The sequence below is a fragment of the Pleurodeles waltl genome, chromosome 9 (assembly GCF_031143425.1).
Source record: "Pleurodeles waltl isolate 20211129_DDA chromosome 9, aPleWal1.hap1.20221129, whole genome shotgun sequence".
NCBI lineage: Eukaryota > Metazoa > Chordata > Amphibia > Caudata > Salamandridae > Pleurodeles > Pleurodeles waltl.
In genome coordinates, this window is record NC_090448.1 from 300,264,649 (window position 1) to 300,281,346 (window position 16,698).

At 40.6% G+C, this 16,698-nt stretch overlaps 1 protein-coding gene and 1 long non-coding RNA gene across 2 annotated transcripts in view; one reads left to right on the top strand and one right to left on the bottom strand.

Moving 5' to 3' along the window:
* Positions 1-16,698, top strand: part of DOCK3 (dedicator of cytokinesis 3) — a 1,331,886-nt gene that overhangs the window by 802,780 nt on the left and 512,408 nt on the right. The window contains exon 7 of the mRNA XM_069206772.1: positions 5,847-5,931. Coding sequence (XP_069062873.1) covers positions 5,847-5,931 — 85 coding nt within the window. The remainder of the gene's footprint in view (positions 1-5,846; positions 5,932-16,698) is intronic.
* LOC138259202 (uncharacterized) overlaps positions 1-16,698 on the bottom strand; it is a 42,709-nt gene that overhangs the window by 23,013 nt on the left and 2,998 nt on the right. The window lies entirely within an intron of this gene.

A 16,698-nucleotide genomic window follows, 5' to 3' on the forward strand; every position in this document is an offset into this window, starting at 1 on the left:
CCAAGTCTGACTATGCAAGCTTGGAAAAGCAGTTCAGTACTAACCTCTCTGCTTTGTTTTCTTGTTTTCTGTAAAATTGGATTCTTCAGCAGTTCCCTTATTTTCCATACCACTCCATGAAATCTTAAGGAACGTATATGAGTAGGATACATAGTACTGAAAACATCATAACAAAAAACTTATGTACGTTTCTCTCAAGAAAGCTAGATTTAGGGGCATATTTATAATCCCATAATGCCACTTTGCGCCACACTAGCGTCATTATTTTTGATGATAATTTGGCCCCACGAGGCCGTGATCCCTGTGCCGTATTTGCAGAGTGGTGCAATGCATACATTGCGCCACTCTGTGACCCTTTGCACTACTTTATGCCTGCGCCAGGCATAATGTATGCAAAGGGGTGTTCCCCTGTTGGGGGAGTGGAAAAATGGCGCAAGGAAATCTCTGAGATTTCCTTGCACAATTTTTTTTTACACTTTTTACGCCTGCTCTGAGGCTTCTATTATTTAGAATGGGCCTCTATATACTCTGCAGGAGTAGCGCCAAAATTTTGGTGCCAATCCTGCAGAGTACATCAATAGCGTCATGCAAAATTATGCTATTGCCCCCAACCCTGTGCCATGGTGCGCCGTATTTTAAATGCGACACATCGTGGCAGTAGGAGAGCACAAAGGTGCGAGGGAAAGTGGCGATGCACTCGGTGCAGCGCCACTTTCCATAAATCTGCCCCTTAGATCCTTAAATTCTCCATTGCTTCCCAGGACTACCTCAGAGAGTGAGAGTTTAGTGTAGTATCCATTTCTGTGACTGTTTTCGAGACGACGGTGCAATTCATGCAAATTGTGATTATGACTCATAGTTCCACAGTAATTTGCATACCGAGCACTGGACTTTTTGAGTCACTCATTTTGAAAAGGTTGGTTTCGGAGGGTGTTAGATGCTAAGAACCTTTGATCTCGACCAAGCAGTCTTGTGATAGAGGTGGTATGTACTCCATGCTTCTGCCTCACATGGGGGTCACAGTTATAAGTTTCCAGGTAGATGAATATTAACTCTGACCCTTTCGGATATGCTTGAGCAGCAAGGCTAATGAGCATCTGAAGGAAATTACGTACTTGGACTTGTCGGGAAAAGATGACTCTCCTTATATTGGGATCCTCGATGTCTAGATTACTGTCTACAGAGACAATCATTTTAATAAACAAGAGAGCGTTAAAGGAGCCTGCTCAAAACCAGACAGATGTTTAGCCATAAACCCCAGTAGATGGTTGGCAAAGACTTTCTTGAAAAGTTAGCAGTTCATGTGAATTACCATCCCCGGGGGACCGAACAGGGAAACAGTTCCCCCAACCCCAGGCAGCTGAGCTCAGTTTTCACTGTCATTGGACTCATAAACTAATAGCAGGAGAAAGTAGTCTGGTCACGCAGGCATCTGTTATTGTGATGAACGCAAAGCGAATGAGGAATTTGGAAGCTATGTACCTAAATTAAAGCTCTTTTCTGAAGTAACCAGTGTTCTGCACAAATAAATAAATAATACGCTTGGGTTCAGAGAAATCACTCTTTCCGTATAATTTCCCTTACCTGCTCTTTTTCTTTGCCAGCTTCCTTGTGTAACGTGTTGTCTCTAATTTGCCTCCTCACTCTAAGGCTTTCTGTTCCACAGTGCTCTATGAAGGGTCTGCTTCAGGGTGTCCTGAAGCAATAGGGGGTATCTAACAAGCCCAATCAAATATGACACACCAAGTATTTGAATTAATCACATATGATAAATAGCATCTATTGCTTACCTTTAAAGGGGAATAGCATGTAGAGTTTGGTGCTTATCATACTAAAACCCGCATATCTCTGTAAATATCTGGTCTCTTTCTCCATTAGCTTACAGCAGGTTTGATCTGCAGAAATTTAACAGAGTGTGAACTTTATCACACGTGGTAATAGCCTGGGTGAGATAACTATCGATTGTATCACAATTCACTAGAATACTTGCAATCAGGCCAAACTTGTTGTCACCTTCAACCTCAATAGGCCATATTGATCCCGAAAGGTCACTAAACTTAAAATTGTGTGAAATTGTTCTAGAGTTTTTAATTCATGCTGAAGGAACTATTTCTACCTGAAATAAATTTATAATAGATACCAGTTTTAGGGAATCTTTCTTATACTTATTTTAGTGTTTTGCATATCATCACAGCCTCCTGCTACCTGCTGCATTTAAAGAACATTAGAGATGCATTGTTTAGTCCAGCTGGTAATGTTGTTGCCTAAATGCAGTGGTTAGAGCGGGATAGCTGTCTCTTCAATCTGTTTGTAATTTTATTAAATCAGCATCCTTGTACATGTGCAACAGAAGAGAGTACCAGAAGTGTAATATCTAACCCATCCCTTTGCACCCTTGCTGGTAGAGGGGCAGTAGTCTTTCTGAATATGTCTTGATGGCAGGTAGGGAGGGATCGCCCTTGTGCAGAAAATTAAGACAGTCATTGTAGGGTTTGTGGGCAAGGTATAGTTGAAATAGAGACAGCATGGCTATGGAGATGTTGTCGCACTCTTAGCTGCCACAGATATGATGAACAGGGAGGTGTTGTGCTTTAAGTAGTCTTTTTTGCTGACAGGAATGTGCCACTTTATGTTGCGTTGGTCAAGAGAGAACAGTATTCTTGTAAGTATCAGTACCATTACATTTGTATTATCCTTTAAAGCATACAGTGTAAGTGTAGGACACTGTAACTCACTCGCTTTCCCACTCACTCTCACTCACTCAACATTTCACTCAGTAAGAGTAGGTAGATTGTTTATACAAGCTAAAAATCTTAGGAGATCAAATCTGTAGCCATGTTGACTTGAGGCACAGTGAACCACAGTGTGTGTATTTGTTTTTGTCCTTTGGAAAGAGGGATGAAAGGGCAGGTAGCCATGTATTAAGTAGGTATGTGGCAGACACGGGTCCACGAAGTAGGGCAGACATTTCCTATACTAGGCGTAAGATGATGAGGATATTTATATTGCACTCAAAAAAGGCCTAATCTTCCTCAACAAATAACATGGCATATGTTGAAATTGCATTTAGAGGAAGTGAGTTGTATGTGTGCATGCATTATGTTTTTTAGTAGATTTCATGTTTTTTGTGACATGACAGCGATTTGTTGGCAACATTGTGGTTGCTGCATGAAAATATGAGAAGTGTTGACCATTGCATAGATTTGGAATCTCCCTGAAAAAAACACAGACACATATTTGATTATAAAACAGTATCCAACCGTTTTTTGTGGATTAACTAAACTACATGGGGATTTGAGACTGGTCTGCTATCACTCTCTGAGGCCATTGACAGTTCCTGGTTTGAGTCACCTGTAAGAGGTGGCTGATAAACAAAGATAACCTTCTTTTTTAGGGGTGAGCGCAAAGCGCTCCGTCCCTTGTTGTAATCTCTCCTTGGGCTTCTAACCACACCCATGTCACGTAAGTCACTCTCATTGGTTTGTGGGCTTGCCTTTTAAAATCTGCTTGCTTTCATTAGAGAAAGGCATGCATATGTCATGCCTTTTCCGGTGTTTAGCCCTCCTCGAGCACATCGACCAACTACTGAAAACATACGAGGCTCAATGTTTTCCGTCTGGTTTCTGGACTACTTTTTGCCTTTTTTTCACAGCACGAACTTGCTGGGCAGTAGTCGAGCACTTTGCATGACATCGATCCTGTTACATACGTAATTGCATTTTTGCCGGTTACATAGATAATTGCACTTTTGCCATTTACATGGATAAGCAAATTTTTATTTCCCTTTGTGTGTCTGCTTTGCGCTGATGGCGGCCATCGGCTCGCTTATGTGAAACTTTTCCTTTTCAGTTTATATGGCAAGAGAGGTCCGGTTAGTTATGTGAAACTGTTTTACTTTTCATTTTCAATTTATGTGGCAAGAAAAGTCCGGTTAGGAGTTTACAATGCTAATAGCACTAACTCAAGCAAACGCGAGACACATTGCATTGCAAATGGTTGTTTTAGAACATTTGCTTAATTGTTTCACACCTCCTCTTTCTAAACAAGCTGTGTAGGTTATTTCAAAATAGCTGACTGCACAAGGTATTTCTGGTGGTGATCTTCACACCTGGCAACGGACTTTACATCAAAAAATCTGAATAATCTCATGTTTTATTGTTTCTAAAGCACAGCTCTGCTTGGCACTGCACCTTTGTAACAGAAAAGGTAAGTAAAAAAGAACAGTGTACAAAAATTGCGTTAAACAAACAGTGCCTGCATCCCAGTCCTTTTTGATCTAGGACATTTGACACTGTTGACTACACCATCCTGGTGAATCATTTACAGGATATTGGCTTGGGTGGACCAGAAATGGTCTGGTTCAGCGCAAAAAAGTTTTAATGCTTCCTTATCTCCCAGTGTAAATTCTTCTTTTGTGACTTCTTTGAGGGATCCCCACTGGCTCTTTGCCTATTCCATGTCTACATTAAGCCGTTATTTGGGCTTGTGCAGATTCTTGGATTTGAGTCTGCATTTGCATGTATGCTGTAGATATCTAGGTCCTCTTCCATTTGGAAAGGCAACTGGAGTTGACCGCACCACATTCCAGCACTGCATACACCAAGATCCATAACGGAATGGCTAGGAACTGAATTAGGCTCTACTCTGACAGGTAGTCAGTAGCAATGGTCATAGGAGATAGTGAGGACCTGATGAGTCCCTCTTTCTGGTTTTGTGGAGCTGAGAGCTAGTGGTGATGCGTGGTGAGGAATCAATTTTTTAAGTCTGACAGAGAGCTTTCTCTGGAGGTGCAGATCTCTGCAGTATCCACTGCATTCTATTTTTAATTTAAGTACCTTTACTATATCCTGCCCTTCCTAATTTAAAAGGGGAGCAATTGTGCTGTCATAACCAAGGTGATCTCGAGACTTTATTACAGCAACTCACTCTATTCAGCACCTGGAAAGACTTAATAAAATGTTTGCAGCCGTTGCTAAATGCCGTTGTATGCCATGACAGTGGGTATGCAAATATGAGACCTACAATTCCAATTGTTTGATTTAATGCACTCATCCACCATAACTACATGGATGAACGTCACAGTTCTGTATGGTGTTGATCAGATTATATATGTCGACTCATAGACATCTTCCTGACAGACAACCTCTCCTGAGGATTTTCAAAACACCACCTTCACTCTCACGACCTCTTTCCTTCTTGGGATTCACAAAATCCACAGACAGTGAAAAGGGAAAATGGGCTTTTCGGTTCATTCCCCCAGTGTCTTGAATGGTTTTCTACATCCGTGAACTATTTCTGTATACAACAGCTTCAGCAAACAAATCACAATGAGACTTTGTAATTGTTAATATTTGCTGTCTTTTGGTTCAGTGGTATCCCATGAAATCTGAAAGGGTGTAGTGTGAATAGTTCATAATAGCACACTAGAATGCTGCCTAAGCCTACATCTCATTATAGAAACTTGTAATTTTCTCAACTTTGCCAGTCTTTCTCTGCTCTACAACAGAGAGTGAGAATTTATTGAGAGTGACTGTTGCTCACAATGTAAATAGTTTTTCACTCCATATGTCCTCTCTCACGCCCCTTTTCTTATGCTTCCTCTCCCAGCCCTCACTTTACTCACTATTTTTCCCTCTTTTTCTTTATAATTCTTTTAATGTTCCCTATTTTGACTCAAATACTCCTTTCCCACTCACCTTGTCTTCCACTTCCTTACTTTCTATATCTGTCTCTCTACTTCATTCCTTTCCTCGTGCACCACCATCTCCCATCATCTTTATCCTTCTACCTTTTTCATGCTGCCCTATATGCCCCTTTAAACATAGTCTATCTCATTTTTCCCTTAGGCATTTGGGACTTGATCTTGTGCCACGGAAAGAGTTTGAAGTGGTTGATTCTGACCAGATAAGTGTTTCAGATCTCTACAAAATGGTAAGCAAACAAACGGTCATGCCCTTGCTTTTGTACAATAACATAGGGTTATGGGGTGTTGACAAAAGATGATGTCTATGAATATCTGGCATTTTTTTTGCTATTTATAATTATGATAATTATTTATAGATTTTTTTTTTTTGGTTTATATACCCATGAAGCTTTTCCTGTGTTTGTGCTAGTCAAGCAATGAAAGTTAAAAAGATAACTGTATGTCAGCAGTGAGCGTAGGGAGTGTCTTACAGTGTGAGGCAACCTAACAGTAATTCAAATATACAGTGGATAGAATGGAAGTCTGATACATGGAATAACACCGTAAAACATTTTGGGCCTTATTTAAAGTTTGGCAGAGTAGGAGCACTGCTGGAAATCTTTAGTGCTACGCTTCACTACACTCATGGATGTTCCATTCTGTGTGAGTTGGAAGAAGCACCAGGTTTATCCATGTGAAGCCTTTACTGGCTCTGCTAGTATAAACCTCTAATTTTCTAGTCTGTCCACCACCAGAAGGCTGCCAGCTCACACTGTCTGTCATCCATTTCTGTTAGAGGCAGGACAAACGTCACTGATTTTGCAGAACTGCCCCCACATGTAGGGATACAACTCTCAGAGCATTAGGGTGTGGATTTGTTTTTTTTGTTGAAAGAAAACAAACTTCAGCTTTGGGAGTTAATTTCTCTAAACAAAAAACATTTGAGGAGGCATCCACTCACTAAAAAGGATTGCTGTGAAGGGAGCCATCATGATGGTAGCTCACTTCACAGCACAGCGCTGCCTGCCATGTAGGCAGATATTCTCATCAGGGTGGACATTTATCCATTCTCAGTGAGAGTCCCCTAATTCCAATAATGATTATGTTGGGTGTTCACGGGTTCCAGTAATGATTAAGTGGGTGTCCACAGAAGTCAAAATCGTAAGAACCACTGTACAAAAATACATATTGGCAATAGTGGGCAGGCCTTTGCAGTAGGATCCCTTGATTTCTACACTCAAAAGCATGAAAAAGATGGTGGCGTAAAATGTAGTGAACCTCTTTGTCTGTTACTTACCAAGACATTGCTACGCATTGGTATAGTCATATGGCACTATAGTAAAAAACATGATAAAGGGACTTGAATGCCATTGGTTGATAGACCATACGTGTGGAGAAGATTTGATGGAACCATAAGTCTCACAATTTATCAGCTCATCTTCAGTTTACGTTTATTGGTATCTTCCTATAAAAATGACAAACCTTTATAGGTTCGGAAAATCAGGGCTGATATTCAGGGCCAGACTGGAAATCAGAATCAGCCTTGGCAAAAATGTTCAAACAAGTCCCACACTGCATTGGATGGTGACATTAATAGGGCCATAGGGTCATGGATAGGTCAAGGCAGCCCCATATCCTGCAACACACCAGAAAAGTGGAAGATTGACCTGTCCAGCCCTGCAATAATCACAGTCTGCTACATGGTTAGGAAGAAGTTTGAAGAAGTTAAAATGGACGAGTTATGATTTTCCTATCAGGGAATAAAATAGATTGATTGAATATGATGTCATGATATTGTAACTTTCAGTCTGACCTGGAGATTTATTTCTCCTGCTGACATTCTTTTGTGACCAAATGCCTCGTGTTGTTGCCTTAAAGTAGCTGTGTGTGATTGGTCTTGATGACACTTGGGCCTGTATCCGTACTTGTCTTCTTCTGATGGATCTTTTTTGGGGTACTTGAGAGCTAAAGGAGAGTTCAAACAAACCCTTCACATTGATTAACAGTATAACCTTTTTGGCCGCACATTAAATCCAGGAGACGGAGGATACATTTCAAAGATTAATTACAAGTTTAATGCCAGACTTACATTAATGAATTTCAGAAAAATGCTATTTAAATACAGAATGACCAAAGGCGAAGTGAAATGTCAACTGAGATTAAATTGTACAAGCATAAGGCATACGAGAATTTGAGTTGAAGCAATTCAAAAGATGAGAAATACAATCTGATGATCAGTATATAAGTTGTGGTCCTCTTCTCTAAACTTTGGAGAAACTAAGTTAATCTAAATACCCTACACTAAACTCAAGGGAAATCCTAATCAGGTCTCAGGAAATATAGGAAACTGTCAGCATCGCAGAAACCTCAGTAGAAGATCTGATGGAGAGGTGGCGTATGGCATAAAGCAACACAACGGAATAAAGAATAGAGAGGTCTGTACCCCTTCAAGTCTCTTAGGAATCTGCTCTGGTCAAAGGACAAGGAGAATCTGCACTCATCTAACTAGGTGAAAACCAATTAAACCTACAGATCCTTCAAGATGTCTGTCATCAATACCAGTAGTTTTCCACTGCCTTGTAGTGTTGAAGTTGGCAACTCCCATCTTGCCTCTCATCCCACTATTGGACATCAGGACGACCTTGAGTGTCTCTCGCTGTCTGGTACACAAACAGGAGTCTTGTCCTTGCCAAAGTATCCTCCTGTACCTCACTATATCCAAAACAAACGAAGGGCTTGATGTAGTAAATCACAAAATGCGATGTACAACAGTGTGTAACACTGTCAGTGGTTCGCAGTGAGTCGCAAATGGACCTGCCTCATCAATATTTATGAGGCAGGTCGCAATTTGCAACCCACTGTGAATGGCTACAATCACAGGGATGGTGGCCTGCTGGGGTCTGCAGACAACCATGTCTGTGATTCATTTTTAAATAAACGATTTTTTGTAATGCAGCTGGTTTTCCTTAAAGGAAAAGAGGATGCATTACAAAAAGAAACTGAAAAGTTTTCTTTTCATTTTTTAAGGGTCGGCAGTGGCCCGTGGGACTACTACCTGCTCTTAAAAAAATGTTTGCACCCCCATTCACAAAGTGGAAGGTGTCACTTAGCGACCTCTTCCCGTTTACGAATACATTACCAGGATAGTAATTGCAAATGTTTTGCAACTGCATTCCCGGTTGCAAAACAATCCTACATCCCCTTGTTATCCGCTATTAGGAAGGGACGTCTTTGAGACGCCCCTTCCTAATACCGACTCGCACACCTACTTTGTGATTTGGTTGTAGGTTACCGAACTATAAAATAGCATTTGTAGATCCCAAAATGCTTTTTTTCTGTTCGCAAACAGCCTGATTCTGCAAATCTGGCCATTTGTGCACAGAAAAAAGCTTAGTACTTCTGGCCCAACATGCCTTTCATGTAGCCTTATAGCCCACCATAGAAGGATACTCCAGCCATTAAAGTCTGTTCCAGCGTTAAAAGCCCGAGCCGAAGGCAAGTGCTTTTAACAAGAGAGCGAGCCGTTAATGGACGGTATAGCCCAATACAGAGGGCTATAAGGCTATTTGAACATTCCGCTCAGAGAGGGCAGAATGTTCTAATTAGTAAATCAAAGGCCTCATGGAGCTCAAGGGGGTTGAAATCCCTTTGGGCTCCATGAGGCCTTTGTTCACAGCAATTACTGTGAACAATGAACACTGGAATGTTGAGGTTCCAGGCTTTTACCAGCCATTAGAAACCCTAAGCACTCCATTGGCTCCAATAAAGCGCTCAACATTCCAGTGTTCTGATTAACTCTAGACTCTCACGAACGCACCTGCAAAGAAAGAATATTGTAATGCAAGCAAAACTCCACGTTTAAAGTTAAACACAAGAAATTGAATGTTTTAGGCCTTTGGTTATGCTAACTTAGTAAGGCATTAATGCACATTTCAAATACATGATTATAAGTGAATCTTGCAATTATAAATGGAAACAAGCATTATAAATGAAACATGATTATGTGCAGTTACACCATATTATGTAATCAGAATACATGAATATTAATGTGCATTTCAGCATGTTAAAATCAAAACAGAACACAAATATACATGCGCTACTAATTTTCTACTGTGAATGCACCTTCAGAAATGTGATTTAGATGGGATTTAGATGCTCCACGTTACGCTAGTAACGTTAAAGCACACAATAAATGAATTGTTGATTACATTATTATGTCACTTCTGTAACACAAGGTTGCAACTAAAATTATGTGTTACCAGTCTTTATCAATGAACTCCCACCATGAATGTTTCTGTTCTCTTAATCTGTGGGCTGCTTGATTCTCTTTTGAGTTTCTTGCAATGATGTATAAATTATTTCTTTCAAATGCTTCACTATTATCAATAAACATAACCAGCATTGGCATTCGTAGGTTTAAGGCAATTTAAGGTTACATTAAGTTATTTTTAGTGACCTAAGTGTTGGAAACCTCTAATAATGTTTTTAGATTCTGTCTTTCATTGGGACGCATGCTATGACCTAGTGAGACTTTTCTTTGTTTTCCATTTTATGTGGAGTTCCTCTCCTAAGCTTCTTTCTAGAGTTGTCAATACCACATTTCTCACCAATTTACTGTAGAACAAGCCCTTAATTTTTCCCAGTAAAAAGTATGGCATAGTCACAACCAGGAATACCAAATGTGACCCCTAATCTGCCCAGGAACTATTGTTACTGGCAGGAATAGAACTTCCTTGCCACTCACAGTGCAGGGCAGAGAGATCTGAAGTAATACTATTTCAGTTATACAAGTAGTTAGTGTTCCTTCTCACTTTCATTTCTCATAAATCAAGGCAATAGCTGATTTTGGGTCTATCTCTGATAGTCATCTTTGATTCTAGTTCACAGTGGATTTACAGGTCATTTGCTACTGCCCTTGATTATGTTTCAATAGTTTATATTCTGTGATAAGCATTACTAGAATCACTGAAACACATGAAACCCCATAGGAAAATTGCTCGTCAACTAACAACTGCATTTATTTAGTGATCGAGGTCCTTAGATCCATATGCAGTTCTGAATGTTTTGTTCCTGTGTCCGTCTTCAAGGTAGAGGAACTGTGAAAGGGAAATCTGCTTCAAAGAATTGAGTAGCCTATTTTGAAAAGTTAGAATCCCTTCTTTCAGTTAGTGTGAGGTTTCTTACTCTGCCTTTTTGTGCATAGGGTAATGATGGTGTGAATGTATGTCATTAGAACACATGCCTTTACCACACATGCCTTTTTAACACAGGCTTAACCAAACAGATGCTTTGCTATATAATAAATTACATATATTTTCATATGTATTTATTTTGTTCTTTTGGTGGAGAAACCCTTTATATAAAATTTACTCCTAATCTCCCTTCACCACTACTCCTAAACTTTAAAATTACCCATACCTTTACCTCTACATACCCCTAAACCCTAAATATACTGTTACCTCTCTTTACTGCTACCCAACCCTAAATTTACCATTACCTCCCTTTACCACTGCCCACCCATAAACCCTAATATTACTCTTATCTTCCTTTACCACAACCTCCCCATAAACCCTAAATTTACCTCTAACTCCCTATACCACTGCCCACCCCAAGGCCCTAATATTACCCTTACTTCCGTTTACGACTTTCCACTCCTAAACCCTAAAATTACCCTTACCTCCCTCTACTATAACCTGAACCTAAACCCTTTGTCTAAAACAATAACATAATGATATGTCATTTAAAACATGCTTACCTGTATGGTAATGGCTGCATTCTAAAGGCACTGCGTTGTAAAGAATTTCCTGTAAAAGTGTTTTACTGGTACTTTCCAAGTTCCAAAATAGACAAAAGCAATCTTGACTTGGGGGAAATTCTTGGCCACAAGAGGTGTCACTTGCATGCTTGCTTGTTAATCCTGGCCCCCTGATATACCTCGGTAAAAAAAAAAGTTGTCCAGAGACTTTCATTTTAGATTTGTGTTTTTGGATCGTTAGAAAAGTAATTTAGCTTGGGTAGACATTGCTGATCTGGGCCAAATATTTCTGGGCAACATTTTTTAAAATGGTGGATGTGTTGCAGTGAGGATGAAATATTTCAGGAACCATGAGACCTATAAACCTCATTTTGGTGTAAAGTAGTCTTATAGAGACAGATAATAACTCCTCAGACCCACCCTTCCATCATTTTCCGAAATGGCTATATTAGAGGAAGAAGAGATGCATAGAAATGAAACAAATAGTAATGGTTTTTAATCCTTTTATGTATACACCAAACAATGTTTATGATCTGAATATGACAAAAATGTTTCTCACTCCTGTTTTAGACACATTTTCGAGGTTCACTTTATTTATTTGTTTTGGCAATCACTTGTGGTACATTTGCAGAATATTGAACATTTGAGAAGAGCCTATTGACAGGGACATCATTTTGTAGCAAAGATTTTGCAAGTACATGGACGTGCAAGTTTTGTCAGTAGAGGCTTTAGAAATTTCGTAGGTTTTAGCACCCCATCAATATCTTCCCAACCAAATTCACGTGGATCTTTCTCTACATATGCATGATCCAAAACATTTACACATCTTCACTTAGCGGGACTGATCTCTTGAGCTCACTGTACGGAAGATCGTCAAATGTGTGACAGTCAGAACTCGTTTTCCACCAAAATCGGCTCGGATTAGCAATGTCTACCTAAGCTAAATACCTTCTCTAAATGATACAAAAACACTAATCAAAAATTAAACTCTCTGGACAACAATTTATTTACGCAAGTATGTCAAGGGGCCAGGACTATTTGTATGAAGGTCTCCTCAAGTACTTTTGTAACCCTCAAAATAACAGGATTCAAAGAATGTCAAATCTTGTGTATCATTTTGAATTTCAACCTTGCAGCTCCCTGCTGCAGGTTAAGTATTTTAACAATCAAATTCCTAATAAGCAATAAAAGGAAACAACTCTATTGGAAGCATCACACACACATTCAACTGTGGCCCAGATACAAACAGTAACAGGTGAACCTATAAAAAGAGATAAATATGCTTATAATAATATTATAGTACACTATCATACGTTATCTACATGTTATATACTATATAATTTATTTCCTTATATAATATTGAATACTTAATAGTAACTCAGTATGCTGCATGGTAGCTAATATATTAGAAATTATGTATATGCATGCATAATGCAGTATGCGTGCAATTAGGATAGTAATAGGAATTTTTGTGTTCCAATACAGCTTTGTTTATGAATAATTCAGTGCGATGGTCAAATTGTTTAGCTTCCAGCTTGAAGTGACAATTATAGAATTATCTTAAATAAATTCACTGGAAAGCATAATTTTTTGTTTCTCTACACATATAAATACACATTAAAAATAAGCCTTAAGTGATTAACACTCATGAATAACTGCTTGGTGTGGCGCCGAAATTCAACTTACTTTAAAGTAGTATATATTAAATGTAAGCACCTTCCTTATGGAACAGTCTTTCACTCTAGTTGCATGAACAGTACTAAGAAAGGGTCAGATTTTTTCCTATTCACAAAGGAACTTTACAAGTAGTATATTTACGATTATGGAGGCTTTACACTCGTAACAGAGACACTGCACATAAAAAGATATGGAGAGATATGCAGGGTCATCCCCAATCTTTATGCCTCCTGCCTCCTAATTTTTTCTGACCTGTTGCTGTTCGCTTTTGAACTCTGAGCACTTTACCACTGCTAAGCAGTGCTAAAGTGCATATGCTCGCTGTGTAAATTATATGTGATTGGTTTATCCATGATTGGCATATTTGATTTACTAGTAAGTCCCTAGTAAAGTGCACTAGAGGTGCCGGGGCCTGTAAATCAAATGCTACTAGCGGGCCTGCAGCACTGGTTGTGCCACCCACATAAGTAGCTCTGTAATCATGTCTCAGACCTGCCACTGCAGTGTCTGTGTGTGCAGTTTGAACTTAAATTCGACTTGGCAAGTGTACCCACTTGCCAGGCCTAACCCCTTTCTTACATGTCAGACACCCCTAAGGTAGGCCCTAGGTACCCCAAGGGCAGGGTGCAGTGTATGGTTAAGGTAGGACATATAGTAATGTGTTTTATATGTCCTGACAGTGAAATATTGCTAAATTCATTTTTCACTGTTGCAAGGCCTGTCCCTCTCATAGGTTAACATGGGGGCTACCTTTAAATCTGATTAAAGTGTAGATTCCCTTTGGGAGCGGATGGACATGTGCAGTTTGGGGTCTTTGAGCTCACAATTTAAAAATACATCTTTTAGTAAGGTTGATTTTAAGATTGTGTTTTTGAAAATGCCACTTTTGGAAAGTGGGCATTTTCTTGCCTATACCAGTGGTTCCCAACCTTTTGGCTCCTGAGGACCCCCAAAGAATCATTACTGGAAGCCGGGGACCCCCAGCAATTGGTACGATTTAATTTTCAAACATTAAAACAGTAATTTGCAAAAAATATAACAAGTACACACCAAACAAATACTCAAATTACTAAAGCTAAAATTCTTTTATATTGAAAAGATATGCAAAAATCGAAACATTTTATTGGGAAGGTTGGTGCCTCATCTCGGCAACTACCTTTTCAATGTTTGGTTTTATTTAGGAAAGGTGAATTCTCAGGTCAGATTCTACATTTCAGGAGCGATTTCTGTTTTTATTTTTTAGGTATGCAAGAACTGAGAAAGCTTTTGCACATAAATACGTGAAGGGGAAAGGAAGTAAACCATAAGGGCCTCTCATCTCTCCCTAGCCTCTCTGTCACATGTACTTAATTTGTTTTATAGCACCTCTCATACCACTGCAGGGTGTCAGGGCACTTTACAGGGGACTGCAAGGTGTAGGATTCACATGTCATCCACACTGGTAGGCATTTTCTAAGAGTGCTTGGTCCAGAGAAGCACAAACTTAGGATTCAGAACACAGCACAGTGATTAGTGATGAAGTTAGCACAGTGCTTAATTTGTAAATAAAAACGTGCTGGTGCCCAAAGCTCTCCTCTTAAACACGCGGCTGCTGCAATTAAATGTGGGTACACGGAATGCAGAGGCAGCAAAATCCTGAAGCCATTTCGGGACTCTTCAATCCATATAAAGCCACTCCCTGCCACTTCAGCTCACTCTAGCAGGTTTTCTACTTTCTCCCTTTGTGACGCTTTTTCATTTTTCCCTTCCTCCGTCTTTCCATTATGTGTCTTTTGCTCGCAGTAAATGCTTGAGGCAGAAGAATAAGCCCCGGCCCTCAAAAATAAGTGCTGGTGCTCAGCACCAGAAACAACATGCACCAATTGAGCACTGCGTTAGCAAAATAATGTATTTCTACACAAGCAAATCTTTTTTAAGCAGCATATGGAAAATGAAAGACTAGGAAAAAAACAACTTTCTAATTTGTGCTCAGCTCTTAAATGGCAGTTCACAGCTCACTGTGCTAGATTACGAATATGAACTGCATAGTATCAAACTAATCTCTGTGACAACAGCAGTAACCCACTGTGCCATGCATGTTTCTTTGCATGAAACACATTCTTTGCAGCAGGCACATTAACCATCTGCGCTACCTTTGAGTCAAAACTGCCACTGCACAAAACTCCCATCTCCCCCAGATACATTGATCACTTGAATTAGCTTGATGCTTTTACTTTTGCAGTACACGGAGCTGCGTTTAAAACTGCTCAACAAAGGAAGTAATACATTTGAAAACACACACGCACGTGTTTGTCAGAGGCCCCAGCTGGAGAAGTGCCTTCCTCCCAGTCCAGGCCTGCCGACCCCTTGGGAATGTGTCACGGCCCCTTGGGGGTCCGTGGACCACAGGTTGGGAACCACTGGCCTATACCATTTCTGTGACTGCCTGTTTGTGCATTCCCTGGCTGGGTCAGTTTGACAGTTGGGCTGGTTGCACCACACACTAGGAAGTGACACAAAGGGAGCTGGGGTGTAGCCTGCATATCCTGATGAGCCATCTGTGCTAGGAGGGAGGGAAGGAGTGGTCACTCACACCTGAAAGGGCTGTGCCTACCCTCACACAATGCAATCTTCAACCCCCTGGTGAGTGTCTGGGGCCTGGCCTGGGCAAGGCAGGATTTCACATTCAAAAGAGACTTTACTTTGAAGCAGGCCTACTTCAAAGGAGAAATTGGGTATAAGAAGGGCACCCAAAACCACAGACTTCGGAAACACTTCTGGAGCCAAGAGGAACCTCTGCCTGGAGAAGAGCTGAATAGCTGAGGAAGAAGAGCTGCCCTGCCTGTGCTTTGTGGCACTATCCTGCAGTTGCTGCTTCTGCCAGAGTAAGAGGGCAAAGACTGGACTTTGTGTGCCTTCCATCTTGAGAAGAAATCTCCAAGGGCTTGATCTGGAGCTCGCCTCCTGTTGTTTGAAGTCTCAGGGGCAGCTAAGACTTCTCTTTGCCAGCACCTGGAGTCTCTGGAGAGACTCCTACTCTGCCCTGTGGTGCCCATCCAGTTCCTGGGACCCTGAAAGGAGAAGCTGGCAGCCTAAAGACAAGGAAATCCACGCACACAGCGCCGTGCGGGGAAAAGATTGACGCGACTCCGATATGCGGCTGAAAAAACGACGCACCGCCGGCTCCGCAGCTGAGAAACGACGCTCGCAGGAAACACGACCAAAGAATCGACGCAGTAGAGCAGTAGCAGTAGCAGTAGAAACAACGTGCAGCATCGCTGACGGAGGCTGGGAGATCAAAACCTGCGCTGTGCGGTTTTCGGATCATCGTGCGGCTGGATTTCTGACTCACACCCTCCCGTGCGGGGTTATTTTTGACGCACACCCTCCCAGGCGGGGTTATTTGTGACGCGCACCAGGTACAATTTCACGCTAGCATCTAGCGTGTGTTTAAAACTACTTAAAGACTCTTATTGCATTTTAATTGATAACTTGACTTGAGTATGGTGTTTTATGTCATTTTGGTCTTGTTTTGTTTAGATAAATATTTCCTATTTTACTAAACCTGTGTTGTGTCATTTTGTAGTGTTTTCATTAAGTTACT